Source organism: Symsagittifera roscoffensis, chromosome 4 (assembly GCF_963678635.1).
Source record: "Symsagittifera roscoffensis chromosome 4, txSymRosc1.1, whole genome shotgun sequence".
Lineage (NCBI taxonomy): Eukaryota > Metazoa > Xenacoelomorpha > Acoela > Convolutidae > Symsagittifera > Symsagittifera roscoffensis.
The window spans coordinates 28578910-28595741 of NC_087065.1; the positions used below are offsets into that span (position 1 = coordinate 28578910).

The 16832-nt window shown below is 37.0% G+C and overlaps 1 protein-coding gene across 2 annotated transcripts in view; it reads left to right on the plus strand.

The window, feature by feature from the left end:
• The window catches only part of LOC134845233 (islet cell autoantigen 1-like protein), a 50402-nt gene that overhangs the window by 23418 nt on the left and 10152 nt on the right, over window positions 1-16832 (plus strand). For both annotated transcript variants that reach the window (XM_063862149.1, XM_063862150.1), the window contains exon 8: window positions 6424-6554. In XM_063862149.1, the coding sequence (XP_063718219.1) occupies window positions 6424-6554 (131 nt within the window). The remainder of the gene's footprint in view (window positions 1-6423; window positions 6555-16832) is intronic.

The following is a 16832-nucleotide window of genomic DNA, read 5'->3' on the forward strand; positions in this document are numbered from 1 at the left end:
TACCGAGCCAGAAATCAATTGAGAAATCAAATCAATAAATTATTCCAATCATGCTCTTACTTGCGCCGATCGACCAAGCGAAATCTCAGAAGCTAAGAAGCGAAGCCTGCATCCTTCACAGTAAGATAGGTTTTAACCGCTCGAGACAGATCTTAATAAAAAAAAACATGAATTCAATAACAATAGCAATCGATAGCCAGTAGCGATAATTAATACTGCCAATTGAACAGCTCGGATTATACCAAGTGAGAATATACCCGTATTATCCATCCGCCAGATACGGTATATTATATGGCGACAATCGCGACATTTTCGAAATCTAATACCGACCTTTTCGAAAATCTTTGAATGTGTACGGAAGTCACGACTAAAACTGTCGCCAAATAAATGTGAAATTGGAACTCAACGAATGAAATTCCTTGGTAAACTAATAACACCAGCAGGAGTGTCGCCTGAACAAGAGAAAACTTCAACTTTCCTAAAGAAAATCAAAATGACACAAACTGTAAAACAGGTTAAACGACTAATCGGATTTGTGCAATTCTTTCGGAATTATATGCCAAGTTTAGGTGAAAGTTGATACCATTTTACCGTCTCCTCAGGAAAGACATTCCATTTCAAACCGATGATGAACACCATATAAGCCTCGAAGTACTAAAACACGATTTAATCCAAGTAACGAGTATAACATTGCGATTGCCAAAACCAGGATTACAATACGTAATACTATGTGATGCAAGCTATCATGGACCCGGTTTTGTGCTAATGGTTGAAGACTTTGTGAAAACTGAAAACAAACGTGAAAAGAAAACGTATGCACTAGTGTCTTTTGGTTTAAGACTCTTCAACACTGCACAACTGAAGTTCTCTATTTATTACAAAGAATTCTTAGCTTTGTACTTTGCTTTAGATCATTTCTCTCACTTCATCTGGGGATCATCAAAGCCAGTGATCATTCTAACTGATAATAGAAGCCTAACACAATTCTTTCAAGCTTCGGTCTGGAACTTCTTGGATCGTGTCATGGCATTCAACATCATCATCGCGCATATACCTGGAAAAGAAAATTATGCAGCAGATTTTTTGTCTCGAATGCAGACTAACCCATCAGCCTCACTATCACTGAAATTGACAGACAAAATACCAATACGAGAGATACAGATCGACACAACAGCGAAAGTACCCGACGCATCACTAAATCTAGTACAAACAGTGAATGACGCATTCCCTGAAACCCAAACGGAACAAATCGATGAATCATTAAAAACTCATTTGCAAAAACTCGATTTATATGAAACCTGTCTACGTGAGCTAATTGTTCAAGAAGATCAAGACACTCTAATACCGCAGACGTTTGTTCGAATATCAAGACCAATTATAGCAGCAGTCCAATACCCGGATCCTGCAGATGTATTTTATGACCTGAATATGAGTCACGGAGTGCTCGACTTGAAAAACGAGCAAGAAAAAGACCCCGACATAGAGGAAGTGAAGACCTGGAAACGTAATGAACAAATTCGCAATCTCACATACGAAAACAGTATGCCACACAATTCAATCGGCTGATAATAGAAGAAGATATACTTTATCGAAACTTCTACGACGACACTGGACAAGTGAAATACAAGCAATACTGCTTGCCAAAACACCTTTGGATCGAGGTTGTGTATCGACGTCACAACTCTCGAACAGGTGGACATCTGGGAATGACGAGAACCACAGAAGAGTTTCGAGAACGATTCTACCTCCCAGGATTCACCGAATTCCTAACTAACACAATCAAGAACTGTTTAACGTGCTTGCAACTCAAAAGAGCATCTGCGAAATACCAAATAAGCCAATCTTTTCATTACAATGCTTTCCAGGAGACATGATGCAAATTGACATAGTTGGACTACTGAAGTCACCAGTGTATAAATTTGTTCTAACTGGAATCGATGTTTTCTCAAAATACTTGTTTCAGCACCACTGACAAATGCGAGCGCCGATACAGTGTCGAGGGAGCTCACGAAAATTTTCTTCTTGCAGTTACTTACCGAAAAAAATACTCGCAGATCTCGGAAAGACGTTCACGTCTGAACTCATGCACGAATTAGCGACTTTGCTCGAAATTCAAATTAACCATGCGACTCTGAAACATCAGCAGACCATAGCCCTGGTCGAACGATCTCATAGACCACTTAAAAGAATCCTAAAGCCGAACACTAGTGAACAATGATCAGACTGGCACAAAATGTCCCGTTGGCTACCTTCATCCACAATACTTCATACTCTTCATCAATTGGATGCTGCCCAATCTCAATTTTTCATGGAAGAGAACCGACGAAACCACTTGATCTTTGCTTTTCAACAAAAGCAATGGAAGTAGTAACAGCAAGTTACGGCAATGCAAGATGCGATGCTCGAAAAGTTCAAAGAAGCGAAAAAGAATTTGATCTCTTCATACCATAAATATAGAGGATATTACGACCGAAAAGCACTTGCACAGCCACTCAAAGTCCACTCATTTTGTCTCCTGCTAAATCCTCTGTTGACTACGCAGTCAGACTTTGGAAGCAAATCAATGCAAGTCTGGATACCTCTGTACAGAATTGAGAAAGTGTTGACAAATTCGAACTATTTAATTCGGAAAGTTGGAACAACCTACACTCAATGCGTACACCAAATTCGTCTCAGAGCCGTTGACCCATAACATCAACCAGACGATGTCGAACCAATAAATCCAGCGAAGTTTCCATCACTCGGGAAACATCGAATTGAACCAGGACTTTTCGACGATTACTTACCAAGACGCTTAGAGCAGCGGACAAAACAATGACCTGATTTCACCTGCACGAGTCCGATTGTCAGGACCTCTCGGATTACCTTTAGCCGCAGCACCCATACCAGTAGCACCAATTATGGCAACATCACCTGTCCCGGTACCAGCCATACCACCAGTGCCAGATCCACCTCCCGAAGCCGTATATATACCGGAGCTACCACTCGCGGAACTACCAGCAGCACAGCCTATGGGTTACATTAATAAACCGGCAGGAGTTATCAATAGGGACTCTGACCCCGAAGGATACAATCTTGAAGAATTGTTCCAACCCGAGAGCTGCGGACAAAACAATGATCCGATTTCACCTGCACGAGTCCGACTGTCAGTACCTCTCGGATTACCTCTAGCCGCAGCACCCATACCAGTAGCACCAATTATGGCACCACCACCGGTACCAGCCATACCACCAGTGCCAGATCTACCTCCCAAAGCCGTATATATACCGGAGCTACCACTCGCGGAACTACCAGCAGCACAGCCTATGGGTTACATTAATAAACCGGCAGGAGTTATCAATAGGGACTTTGACCCCGAAGGATACAATCTTGAAGAATTGTTCCAAGAACCACAGCCAGTTGTTAGACGAAAAGCAGCAGCTGAAGCTCGAAATAGAATTCACGCACAAATTAGATTCAGTAACGATGTTCGATATCTTTCTATACCTAAGCTTCACAAACAACCTCGAAGGCAAGCCCTACGCACCGTAGACGGACACGAAGTTGCTCCTCTAACATTTAGTCCAAGATCAACTCAGAACGAGAATCGAACAAAAATACAGAAGAAAGTGGAAGAGGTAAATGAATCTTTCCCTCCACCTGAAAAGAAAATGTTTATATTCAAAGACAACGGAAAAACAACTGACTAAACGTAAAGACGGACCTGGCAGCAACCAAGATTCGGTGAATTCAATCTACGATGAACCAAATATCTTTGTCGGACCTGGAAATGTTTTGCAGTTTCCGGGCTCTATAGCTCACTTTGTCTCAAGTGACTTCAAAATGACAAAGGGAGTAGCACGACAAATCAGCAGCGCCTATCCATACATCAGTAAAACCCTACAAAGCCTTGAAACACCAATAGTTGAATCATCAGTTGCAGTTTCTTTGCCTTGGAATAACAAGTCCAATTTTCAATTTAGTTACAAAATCTCATTTTTCGAAAAATTAACCTACTACAATTTGTCACGAAGTCTCAATTGCATGAAGAAGCACCTCCTTCAGAAAGGCATACAACAGATTGCCCTACCAAAGTTTGGATGTGGACTCGATAAATTGAAAGAAAGTAGAGTTTTCAGTCTTATCAGCGATGTTTTCGAAAAAACGGACATCAAAATCTTCCTTTATGTTTAACGACAAAATCTTAGATCGCTAAATATTGTTCCAACATGCATGGTTATCCTTACTAGCGCTAAATTCAGAGAATTGATGCCATCGAAGTCAAGAAACAACGACTTTGAAACGAAGAAAAGTAGATATTTCGAGACTCGGTTTTTTTAACCTCGAAATTTCCCGAAAAACTGACACCATAGTCACTACGCACGAACAAAAACGGTTTCGAACCCTTAAATCATATCTCAACGCCTATCTGGACAAATGTACGAAGTGGGTCTACTAGCAGACTACAACTTCACGAGATCTCGAAAAATCCACCTGTTGCCCATGTTTAAGCATTACGAAAAAAATTTTTTTTTGCTCCCCTAAATAACGAGTGGGAGGAAAACTGAAATTTTTGTGCTCAGTGATCTTCAAACCACTAATGAGCAACCTGCAAGAAATGAGTTCACTAGCAAACCACTTTTTGGAGATATAAATCAAATTCAAATCATGTATTAAGATAGGAGAAACAAGAAAAACACATTTCGAGTGATAAATTTTCAGAATTGCGAACAGAAAACTCCCAAATGAGCCCGAAAACATCCAATGGAATAGTTAAGACAACCTTGAAAGGCTTTCAGAGATACTCAACAACTTCTCCGAAACAGTGAAAGCACAATAAGCCCCAGGAAAAAAATTGATGAAAAATCCGAATTTATCATCAATAAATCATCTTGACGCCAAATTTTGCTCAGGCGAGCCAGCAATTACCTGGAAACGCTTGTAAGAGTGAAGTGCAACGTCTATAGAAGAAATGAAAACGCAAAACAAAAGCCAGATACTGCACAAAAAGACGGTGATTGCGACAAAATGCAAAAACTTCGTTGAAAAAGTTTTACAAAAAAAAGGAAGGCTATCGTCACCTTTCAGGGCGTCAGGCCACCAGAGGAGGAAGAAGGAGGCGTCAGGCCACCAAAACACCCAAAGGACGAAAATGAGAACACTTCTCAACTATCAGATGATATCTGAAAACAACAGTACAACTAATAAATTCGTACAAATTGCTTTACTAGCTGTCAATTTCGAAAATAAAATCGTGAATTTTTCGACAAAACAGAGCACTGTTCAGTTGTTGGAACCCAGTTCAATATTAATGAGGCAACGAAAAGAATCAAACCGCCTCATCCTCAAATAAACAAGAAAAATTCAGCATCCTTGGAGCAAAAGCAATGACATCCAACCGACAACGAACGAAGACAGCGATACGAGAGAGACTACCTGAACGAACAACGAGCAATACTAGCCAACTGCTCCACGCGACAATACTTGCCGTGCCAAATTCTACAGTTGACAACTAAATACATCATGATATCATTAATCTGACCTTATTCATCTATCACTTTAACTTCCAAACCCCGACTCAGGGTGGCCTTTAAAAATTATTCCCCTTTAAAGTTAATTTTTATGTTACCTCTCATTGTGTACCTTGAATTAACACCATGTGCTTCTTAATAATTGAAAGTATTTAAATTGTTGTGATAGAACCTCAGATATATTCATAGATGTCCTTGAATAAAGTTAATAAAGTGGTTGTACAAATTTTATGTGAATTATTTTAATTGTATTTAACCAAAAAACTCAACTACCCGGGAAGACTTCTTCTTGTGAGTTTGTCTGACATCCCTTCATGATATCATTCATACTAATTCACCATTTGAACCTGATAAATTACATATTTCACCTTGATGTTAAAATAGAGCTGCGTCATATTTATTTAAGTATGTAAACATTGATGGTAATTAATACCAATCATTGGAATCTTATACCGAGCCAGAAATCAATTGAAGAGAAATCAAATCAATAACTTATTCCAATCATGCTCTTACATGCGCCGATCGACTAAGCGAAATCTCAGAAGCTAAGAAGCGAAGCCTGCATCCTTCACACTAAGATAGGTCTTAACTGCTCGAGACAGATCTTAATAAAAAACATGAATTCAATAACAATAGCAATTGATAGCCAGTAGCGATAATTAATACTGCCAATTGAACAGCTCGGATTATACTAAGTGAGAATATACCCGTATTATCCGTCCGCCAGATACGGTATATTATACTAACGACTTCAGTTTAAGCGAATATTCTCTGATACTTCAAAATTCGAAGTAATATTTAGATGAGTGAATTGAAGCCTCTTTCAAAAATATATTGTGTATGGGATAAAATCAGTCACCAATGTTTGCACAATTGCAAGGAGAAAGTGATTCAACCTGTCTGATTTGTTTAGGAGTTAAATGAGCCAGCCCTGAAATTGCATGAGCAACTGGAACAGAACATGAAAGTGGCAAACAAATCAGACGAAAGTCAAAGCGATAAAACTGCACATAGAGACGACACCAAACAATCAGAAGACGACAAGTTAGAGTTTTTGTCTTGGCTTAAGCGAGAATTTTTAAAGGCATTGAACGAAGTGCATTTGAAAGTAGTACGGTCAATTTTTTTTTGGTTCCTCGAAATTAAAGTTTGATCTGATTATGGCGAGATCTCTTGTTAAGAGTAATGAACGTAGTGAGGAATCTTATATAGGTCTTGCTGTTTTTCTTTGTTTTTTTTCAGGAAAAAGTCTTAAAATTTCACTGAACCCATCAGTACGTCAATCCAAGCAAAAAAAAAGATAAATGTAGGTAGATCAAACGTTTTTAGGTTTGCTACAAAACAAATTAGACGAATCAAACTTTTCGTGAGCGTAAACAATTCGATTCTCTAGACTGGCAAGAACGCAAGGCTCTTTTTTGTTAAAAACGTTGTGCACAGTACTCTTAGGACTCATAGGACTCACATATTTCTTAGTATTTCATAGGACTCACAGCAGAACAGACTTGTTGAGAGTAATGAACGTAGTAAGTACTCGTATATAGGTCTTTATGATTTTTTCCTGTTTTTTTTTCACGCTCAAATTTAATTTTTCGCGGTTTCACTTGTCATTTATTTTTAAGTTCAGTGCATTTCCATTGTTAAAAGGAGAGCAAAATCCGCTATCGAACAGCAAAAATGTAAAGGTCACAAAAATCCTGATCGACTTCTAATTTCGAAATTGAAAATTAGTTAAGAGAATTCCCAGCAAAACAAAAGGTTAACCTATTGATCCAGTTTCCTCAATTTGATTTAATTTTAAGAAAAAAGTGTACATCATAAATTGTTCTACAAATTCAAACAGCGTTAAGGCTACCATTTTTTTTTTTCGGTTTCCTTGCGTTCATTACCCTTTTCCAACTGTCAGTTAGCTATGCTCTATATTGCATTTTAAGTTTCGTTCTATTCCTAGAACCCTCAAACCTAGAATTTATATATTTTCACCCAAAATTAGTTTTTTGATTTACCAGCTAATAATCCAGTTTTTTTTTTCAAATTGGGTTAATTTTATCATCAAAGCTGTGCCAATAATAAATTGTTCTTGAAAATCGAAGAGCTTTAAGGTCATTTTTTGCTGGAAATTCGAAATTTGACATTTATTCAAATTGAGTTATTTTTTAGTCTATTGACTTTATTGACTCTTTAGTCTATTTAGTCTTATTCTTCGTTTATTGACTCTTTTTCAACTGTCTTTCAACTGACTCTTTTTTCAAGTTTTTGGATTTTTTTATTGTGGCTTTTTCGCTTCATGTTGTCGCATGACTGGCAAAAATGCCTTTTCCTGTCAGTAGATTTTCGGTGTAAAATAATTTTTGATGTAAATTTTCATATAGATCTAATTTTCGGTTCAACGAGTGTCTACCTTAGTATTGTCGGTTTAAACACTATTTTATAGAGTTACTCTACTAAATTAATCATCAGATACCCCAGTGAAATAGAATTTTGATTATTGATCGAGTTTTCTCAAATTGGGTTAACTGTAACTAAAAGTGTCCATCATTATTTGTTCTACAAATCAAAGAGCTTCTTTTTTTTCTTCGAATTTCAAAAGTTGAAGAATTCTGAAAAAAAAAACAAGTCAGTTTTGTCTGAGTTTCATTGCGTTCAGTACTCTTTTTCAACTCATTTGGTTATGTTCATTTAGTTTGGCCGAGAGGTAACGACTGGGTCTTGAATGAGAAAGGTACTACGTCGAGTATGGCCTGGACCATGTTTTTAAAACTTTATTTGTGGCTAGTGTTTGTGATTACACTTTCGATCAGCCTAGTGTGTTATTCTGAACTTTTTTTTCTATCCTAACTCGCAACTAAAAGTATTGTCACTCGACCTAGCGTGTTATTACGAACCTTCTTCTTTTCTAACCTAGCTCGCAACTAAAATCTTCATTAAAAGTATTAATTTATTTGGAAATTTCACTGTAGCATTGACAATTGTATAGAATCTGTTCTCTGCTTTATTTATGGCCAGTGTTTGTGATTACACTTGCGATCAGCCTAGTGTGTTATTCTTAACTTCTTTTTTCTGACCTAACTCGCAACAAACGTATTCACGATCAGCCTAGTGTGTTACTACGAACTAACTCGCTTATAAAAGTGTTCATTGAAAGTCTTCACTTATTTGGAAATTTACTGTAGCATTGGAAATTGCATAGCATCTGTTCTCTGCTTTATTTGTGGCTAGAGTTTAGTGCATACTTAGCTTCGGTGGTCGAATGGTTAGTGTTTGAGACTCATAATCGCTAGGTCGTAGTTTCGAATCTCATAGGTTGCCGAATTTTTACTAATTTGAGGTTTATTTCGAATTTTTATTTTTGCTCTTTATAGAACTGCTTTTTGTCATTTTCACGCTAGTGTTTGCAAAGTGAAGATTCGCTTCTGTGTAGTGCTGGCAATTAGCGTTATTAAATTAGAACATAGACTTCTTCGATTTATTAGTTTTTTGTAACAAAGTCACTTGATTCTTTTGGTCAATTTGTTCATTCTAAGAAAAATGCCTGTGTTGAATTAGCATCGAAACAAAAAATACGTAGCGTAAACGAGCCGACATTACTTGAGCGGACACCCGGTTGGCTAATGGACATAAGGTCGCACGGTCGGCTTATTGACCTACTTTTGGGCCGTTTCAAGGAAGACACCATATTTATGCTTTTCTCCGGATCGCTCAAAATGCTAAAAGTCAATAGAATTTGTAGTTTAAAGTTTTTCATGACAGCAACTTTTTGCAACTTCTTTCGGTTCTACTGGAATTTATCCAAGTTTTGTCTTGTCGGCTCAGTTGCCGCTCAAAATTTTTTTGTGAATTTTCTGTTATAGCTGTCGATTGTGTTTCTGGCCGTGTTTTTCGCTGGCCGTGAAAAAAAACATCATCTCAGACATTTAAGTCCATCATTCCCGACAAGTTTTCTTAGTTATGGCTTCTAAAATTTTTTCATTTGTTTTTTTTTCGAACTTTTTGGCTTGTTTCCTCTCTATTAGCTTGCATTTATATTTTTATGTGGTAGCAGAAGTGGTGCGAGGCTCAGCATTGCCTCTGTGTTTCTTTTCTTTCAATTTTATTTTGCTTGGGTAGAAAAATGTTTGGCCTATAATGTATCGGCTCAATCTACTCATTTTGGGTCATTTGGTGGCACAAAAGTGTCCTTTGCGCTCGCGTGTGTGTTTGGGGGGCTTACAATTTTGAGTTCAAAATTATTGATAGCTCAAAAAATTGTATAATGACTATATTTTTTTCGGCTCCGGATGTCCGCTCAAGTAATGTCGGCTCGTTTACCGCTACGTAGTTTTTATTTCGATGCTAATTCAACACTGGCATTTTTCTCAGAATGAAAAAATGAAACTGCAAACGCACAAATTTTTTAAAAGTCGTTAAACGTAGTTCAGACTCTTATATAACTGTGATAAAACTGTGATGGACTTCAAGTTTTGAAAGTGGAGTTATATCAACGAATTTCCCAGCGAAATAAAAGTTTGACCTATTGATGCAGTTTTACTAAATCGGCTTAATTTTTTGTCACTTATGAATTGTTCATTGCCTCTTTGCTATTAAGGTCAATGCTGCGACAAACGATTAATTAGTAAGTTGTGATGACTTAAGGAGATTTGAGTGAGATTTAAGGAGATTTAAGGAGACTCATAATCGCTAGGTCGCAGTTTCGAATCTCATAGGTTGCCGAATTTTTACTAATTTGAGGTTTATTTCTAATTTTTATTTTTGCACTTTATAGAGCTGCTTTTTGTCATTTTCACGCTAGTGTTTGCAAAGTGAAGATTCGCTTCTGTGTAGTGCTGGCAATTAGCGTTATTAAATTAGAACATAGACTTCTTCGATTTATTAGTTTTTTGTAACAAAGTCACTTGATTCTTTTGGTCAATTTGTTCATTCTAAGAAAAATGCGTGTTGAATTAGCATCGAAACAAAAAATACGTAGCGTAAACGAGCCGACATTACTTGAGCGGACACCCGGTTGGCTTATGGACATAAGGTCGCACGGTCGGCTTATTGACCTACTTTTGGGCCGTTTCAAGGAAAACACCATATTTATGCTTTTCTCCGGATCGCTCAAAATGCTAAAAGTCAATAGAATTTGTAGTTTAAGTTTTTCATGACAGCAACTTTTTGCAACTTCTTTCGGTTCTACTGGAATTTATCCAAGTTTTGTCTTGTCGGCTCAGTTGCCGCTCAAAATTTTTTTGTGAATTTTCTGTTATAGCGGTCGATTTTGTTTCTGGCCGTGTTTTTTGCTGGCCGTGAAAAAAAAACATCATCTCAGACATTTAAGTCCATCATTCCAGACAAGTTTTCTTAGTTATTGCTTCTAAAATTTTTTCATTTGTTTTTTTTGGACTTTTTGGCTTGTTTCCTCTCTATTAGCTTGCATTAATATTTTTATGTGGTAGCAGAAGTGGTGCGAGGCTCAGCATTGCCTCTGTGTTTCGTTTCTTTTCTTTCAGTTTTATTTTGATTGGGTAGAAAAATGTTTGGCCTGAAATGTATCGGCTCAATCTACTCATTTTGGGTCATTTGGTGGCACAAAAGTGTCCTTTGCGCTCGCCTGTGTGTTTGGGGGGCTTGCAATTTTGAGTTCAAAATGATTGATAGCTCAAAAAATTGTATAATGACTATTTTTTTTTTCGGCTCCGGATGTCCGCTCAAGTAATGTCGGCTCGTTTACCGCTACGTAGTTTTTATTTCGATGCTAATTCAACACTGGCATTTTTCTCAGAATGAAAAAATGATACTGCAAACGCACAAATTTTTTAAAAGTCGTTAAACGTAGTTCAGACTCTTATATAACTGTGATAAAACTGTGATGGACTTCAAATTTTGAAAGTGGAGTTATATCATCGAATTTCCCAGCGAAATAAAAGTTTTACCTATTGATGCAGTTTTACTAAATCGGCTTAATTTTTTGTCACTTATGAATTGTTCATTGCCTCTTTGCTATTAAGGTCAATGCTGCGACAAACGATTAAATAATAAGTAGTGATGACTTAAGGAGATTTGAGTGAGATTTAAGGAGACTCATAATCGCTAGGTCGCAGTTTCGAATCTCATAGGTTGCCGAATTTTTACTAATTTGAGGTTTATTTCTAATTTTTATTTTTGCACTTTATAGAGCTGCTTTTTGTCATTTTCACGCTAGTGTTTGCAAAGTGAAGATTCGCTTCTGTGTAGTGCTGGCAATTAGCGTTATTAAATTAGAACATAGACTTCTTCGATTTATTAGTTTTTTGTAACAAAGTCACTTGATTCTTTTGGTCAATTTGTTCATTCTAAGAAAAATGCGTGTTGAATTAGCATCGAAACAAAAAATACGTAGCGTAAACGAGCCGACATTACTTGAGCGGACACCCGGTTGGCTTATGGACATAAGGTCGCACGGTCGGCTTATTGACCTACTTTTGGGCCGTTTCAAGGAAAACACCATATTTATGCTTTTCTCGGGATCGCTCAAAATGCTAAAAGTCAATAGAATTTGTAGTTTAAAGTTTTTCATGACAGCAACTTTTTGCAACTTCTTTCGGTTCTACTGGAATTTATCCAAGTTTTGTCTTGTCGGCTCAGTTGCCGCTCAAAAGTTTTTTGTGAATTTTCTGTTATAGCGGTCGATTGTGTTTCTGGCCGTGTTTTTCGCTGGCCGTGAAAAAAAAACATCATCTCAGACATTTAAGTCCATCATTCCAGACAAGTTTTCTTAGTTATGGCTTCTAAAATTTTTTCATTTGTTTTTTTTTTGGACTTTTTGGCTTGTTTCCTCTCTATTAGCTTGCATTTATATTTTTATGTGGTAGCAGAAGTGGTGCGAGGCTCAGCATTGCCTCTGTGTTTCGTTTCTTTTCTTTCAGTTTTATTTTGCTTGGGTAGAAAAATGTTTGGCCTGAAATGTATCGGCTCAATCTACTCATTTTGGGTCATTTGGTGGCACAAAAGTGTCCTTTGCGCTCGCCTGTGTGTTTGGGGGGCTTGCAATTTTGAGTTCAAAATGATTGATAGCTCAAAAAATTGTATAATGACTATTTTTTTTTCGGCTCCGGATGTCCGCTCAAGTAATGTCGGCTCGTTTACCGCTACGTAGTTTTTATTTCGATGCTAATTCAACACTGGCATTTTTCTCAGAATGAAAAAATGATACTGCAAACGCACAAATTTTTTAAAAGTCGTTAAACGTAGTTCAGACTCTTATATAACTGTGATAAAACTGTGATGGACTTCAAATTTTGAAAGTGGAGTTATATCATCGAATTTCCCAGCGAAATAAAAGTTTTACCTATTGATGCAGTTTTACTAAATCGGCTTAATTTTTTGTCACTTATGAATTGTTCATTGCCTCTTTGCTATTAAGGTCAATGCTGCGACAAACGATTAAATAATAAGTAGTGATGACTTAAGGAGATTTGAGTGAGATTTAAGGAGACTCATAATCGCTAGGTCGCAGTTTCGAATCTCATAGGTTGCCGAATTTTTACTAATTTGAGATTTATTTCTAATTTTTATTTTTGCACTTTATAGAGCTGCTTTTTGTCATTTTCACGCTAGTGTTTGCAAAGTGAAGATTCGCTTCTGTGTAGTGCTGGCAATTAGCGTTATTAAATTAGAACATAGACTTCTTCGATTTATTAGTTTTTTGTAACAAAGTCACTTGATTCTTTTGGTCAATTTGTTCATTCTAAGAAAAATGCGTGTTGAATTAGCATCGAAACAAAAAATACGTAGCGTAAACGAGCCGACATTACTTGAGCGGACACCCGGTTGGCTTATGGACATAAGGTCGCACGGTCGGCTTATTGACCTACTTTTGGGCCGTTTCAAGGAAAACACCATATTTATGCTTTTCTCCGGATCGCTCAAAATGCTAAAAGTCAATAGAATTTGTAGTTTAAAGTTTTTCATGACAGCAACTTTTTGCAACTTCTTTCGGTTCTACTGGAATTTATCCAAGTTTTGTCTTGTCGGCTCAGTTGCCGCTCAAAAGTTTTTTGTGAATTTTCTGTTATAGCGGTCGATTGTGTTTCTGGCCGTGTTTTTCGCTGGCCGTGAAAAAAAAACATCATCTCAGACATTTAAGTCCATCATTCCAGACAAGTTTTCTTAGTTATGGCTTCTAAAATTTTTTCATTTGTTTTTTTTTTGGACTTTTTGGCTTGTTTCCTCTCTATTAGCTTGCATTTATATTTTTATGTGGTAGCAGAAGTGGTGCGAGGCTCAGCATTGCCTCTGTGTTTCGTTTCTTTTCTTTCAGTTTTATTTTGCTTGGGTAGAAAAATGTTTGGCCTGAAATGTATCGGCTCAATCTACTCATTTTGGGTCATTTGGTGGCACAAAAGTGTCCTTTGCGCTCGCCTGTGTGTTTGGGGGGCTTGCAATTTTGAGTTCAAAATGATTGATAGCTCAAAAAATTGTATAATGACTATTTTTTTTTTCGGCTCCGGATGTCCGCTCAAGTAATGTCGGCTCGTTTACCGCTACGTAGTTTTTATTTCGATGCTAATTCAACACTGGCATTTTTCTCAGAATGAAAAAATGATACTGCAAACGCACAAATTTTTTAAAAGTCGTTAAACGTAGTTCAGACTCTTATATAACTGTGATAAAACTGTGATGGACTTCAAATTTTGAAAGTGGAGTTATATCATCGAATTTCCCAGCGAAATAAAAGTTTTACCTATTGATGCAGTTTTACTAAATCGGCTTAATTTTTTGTCACTTATGAATTGTTCATTGCCTCTTTGCTATTAAGGTCAATGCTGCGACAAACGATTAAATAATAAGTAGTGATGACTTAAGGAGATTTGAGTGAGATTTAAGGAGACTCATAATCGCTAGGTCGCAGTTTCGAATCTCATAGGTTGCCGAATTTTTACTAATTTGAGGTTTATTTCTAATTTTTATTTTTGCACTTTATAGAGCTGCTTTTTGTCATTTTCACGCTAGTGTTTGCAAAGTGAAGATTCGCTTCTGTGTAGTGCTGGCAATTAGCGTTATTAAATTAGAACATAGACTTCTTCGATTTATTAGTTTTTTGTAACAAAGTCACTTGATTCTTTTGGTCAATTTGTTCATTCTAAGAAAAATGCGTGTTGAATTAGCATCGAAACAAAAAATACGTAGCGTAAACGAGCCGACATTACTTGAGCGGACACCCGGTTGGCTTATGGACATAAGGTCGCACGGTCGGCTTATTGACCTACTTTTGGGCCGTTTCAAGGAAAACACCATATTTATGCTTTTCTCCGGATCGCTCAAAATGCTAAAAGTCAATAGAATTTGTAGTTTAAAGTTTTTCATGACAGCAACTTTTTGCAACTTCTTTCGGTTCTACTGGAATTTATCCAAGTTTTGTCTTGTCGGCTCAGTTGCCGCTCAAAATTTTTTTGTGAATTTTCTGTTATAGCGGTCGATTTTGTTTCTGGCCGTGTTTTTCGCTGGCCGTGAAAAAAAAACATCATCTCAGACATTTAAGTCCATCATTCCAGACAAGTTTTCTTAGTTATTGCTTCTAAAATTTTTTCATTTGTTTTTTTTGGACTTTTTGGCTTGTTTCCTCTCTATTAGCTTGCATTAATATTTTTATGTGGTAGCAGAAGTGGTGCGAGGCTCAGCATTGCCTCTGTGTTTCGTTTCTTTTCTTTCAGTTTTATTTTGCTTGGGTAGAAAAATGTTTGGCCTGTAATGTATCGGCTCAATCTACTCATTTTGGGTCATTTGGTGGCACAAAAGTGTCCTTTGCGCTCGCCTGTGTGTTTGGGGGGCTTGCAATTTTGAGTTCAAAATGATTGATAGCTCAAAAAATTGTATAATGACTATTTTTTTTTCGGCTCCGGATGTCCGCTCAAGTAATGTCGGCTCGTTTACCGCTACGTAGTTTTTATTTCGATGCTAATTCAACACTGGCATTTTTCTCAGAATGAAAAAATGATACTGCAAACGCACAAATTTTTTGAAAGTCGTTAAACGTAGTTCAGACTCTTATATAACTGTGATAAAACTGTGATGGACTTCAAGTTTTGAAAGTGGAGTTATATCATCGAATTTCCCAGCGAAATAAAAGTTTTACCTATTGATGCAGTTTTACTAAATCGGCTTAATTTTTTTGTCACTTATGAATTGTTCATTGCCTCTTTGCTATTAAGGTCAATGCTGCGACAAACGATTAAATAATAAGTAGTGATGACTTAAGGAGATTTGAGTGAGATTTAAGGAGACTCATAATCGCTAGGTCGCAGTTTCGAATCTCATAGGTTGCCGAATTTTTACTAATTTGAGGTTTATTTCCAATTTTTATTTTTGCACTTTATAGAGCTGCTTTTTGTCATTTTCACGCTAGTGTTTGCAAAGTGAAGATTCGCTTCTGTGTAGTGCTGGCATTTAGCGTTATTAAATTAGAACATAGACTTCTTCGATTTATTAGTTTTTTGTAACAAAGTCACTTGATTCTTTTGGTCAATTTGTTCATTCTAAGAAAAATGCGTGTTGAATTAGCATCGAAACAAAAAATACGTAGCGTAAACGAGCCGACATTACTTGAGCGGACACCCGGTTGGCTTATGGACATAAGGTCGCACGGTCGGCTTATTGACCTACTTTTGGGCCGTTTCAAGGAAAACACCATATTTATGCTTTTCTCCGGATCGCTCAAAATGCTAAAAGTCAATAGAATTTGTAGTTTAAAGTTTTTCATGACAGCAACTTTTTGCAACTTCTTTCGGTTCTACTGGAATTTATCCAAGTTTTGTCTTGTCGGCTCAGTTGCCGCTCAAAATTTTTTTGTGAATTTTCTGTTATAGCGGTCGATTGTGTTTCTGGCCGTGTTTTTCGCTGGCCGTGAAAAAAAAAACATCATCTCAGACATTTAAGTCCATCATTCCAGACAAGTTTTCTTAGTTATGGCTTCTAAAATTTTTTCATTTGTTTTTTTTTTGAACTTTTTGGCTTGTTTCCTCTCTATTAGCTTGCATTTATATTTTTATGTGGTAGCAGAAGTGGTGCGAGGCTCAGCATTGCCTCTGTGTTTCGTTTCTTTTCTTTCAGTTTTATTTTGCTTGGGTAGAAAAATGTTTGGCCTGTAATGTATCGGCTCAATCTACTCATTTTGGGTCATTTGGTGACACAAAAGTGTCCTTTGCGCTCGCCTGTGTGTTTGGGGGGCTTGCAATTTTGAGTTCAAAAAGATTGATAGCTCAAAAAATTGTATAATGACTATATTTTTTTTTCGGCTCCGGATGTCCGCTCAAGTAATGTCGGCTCGTTTACCGCTACGTAGTTTTTATTTCGATGCTAATTCAA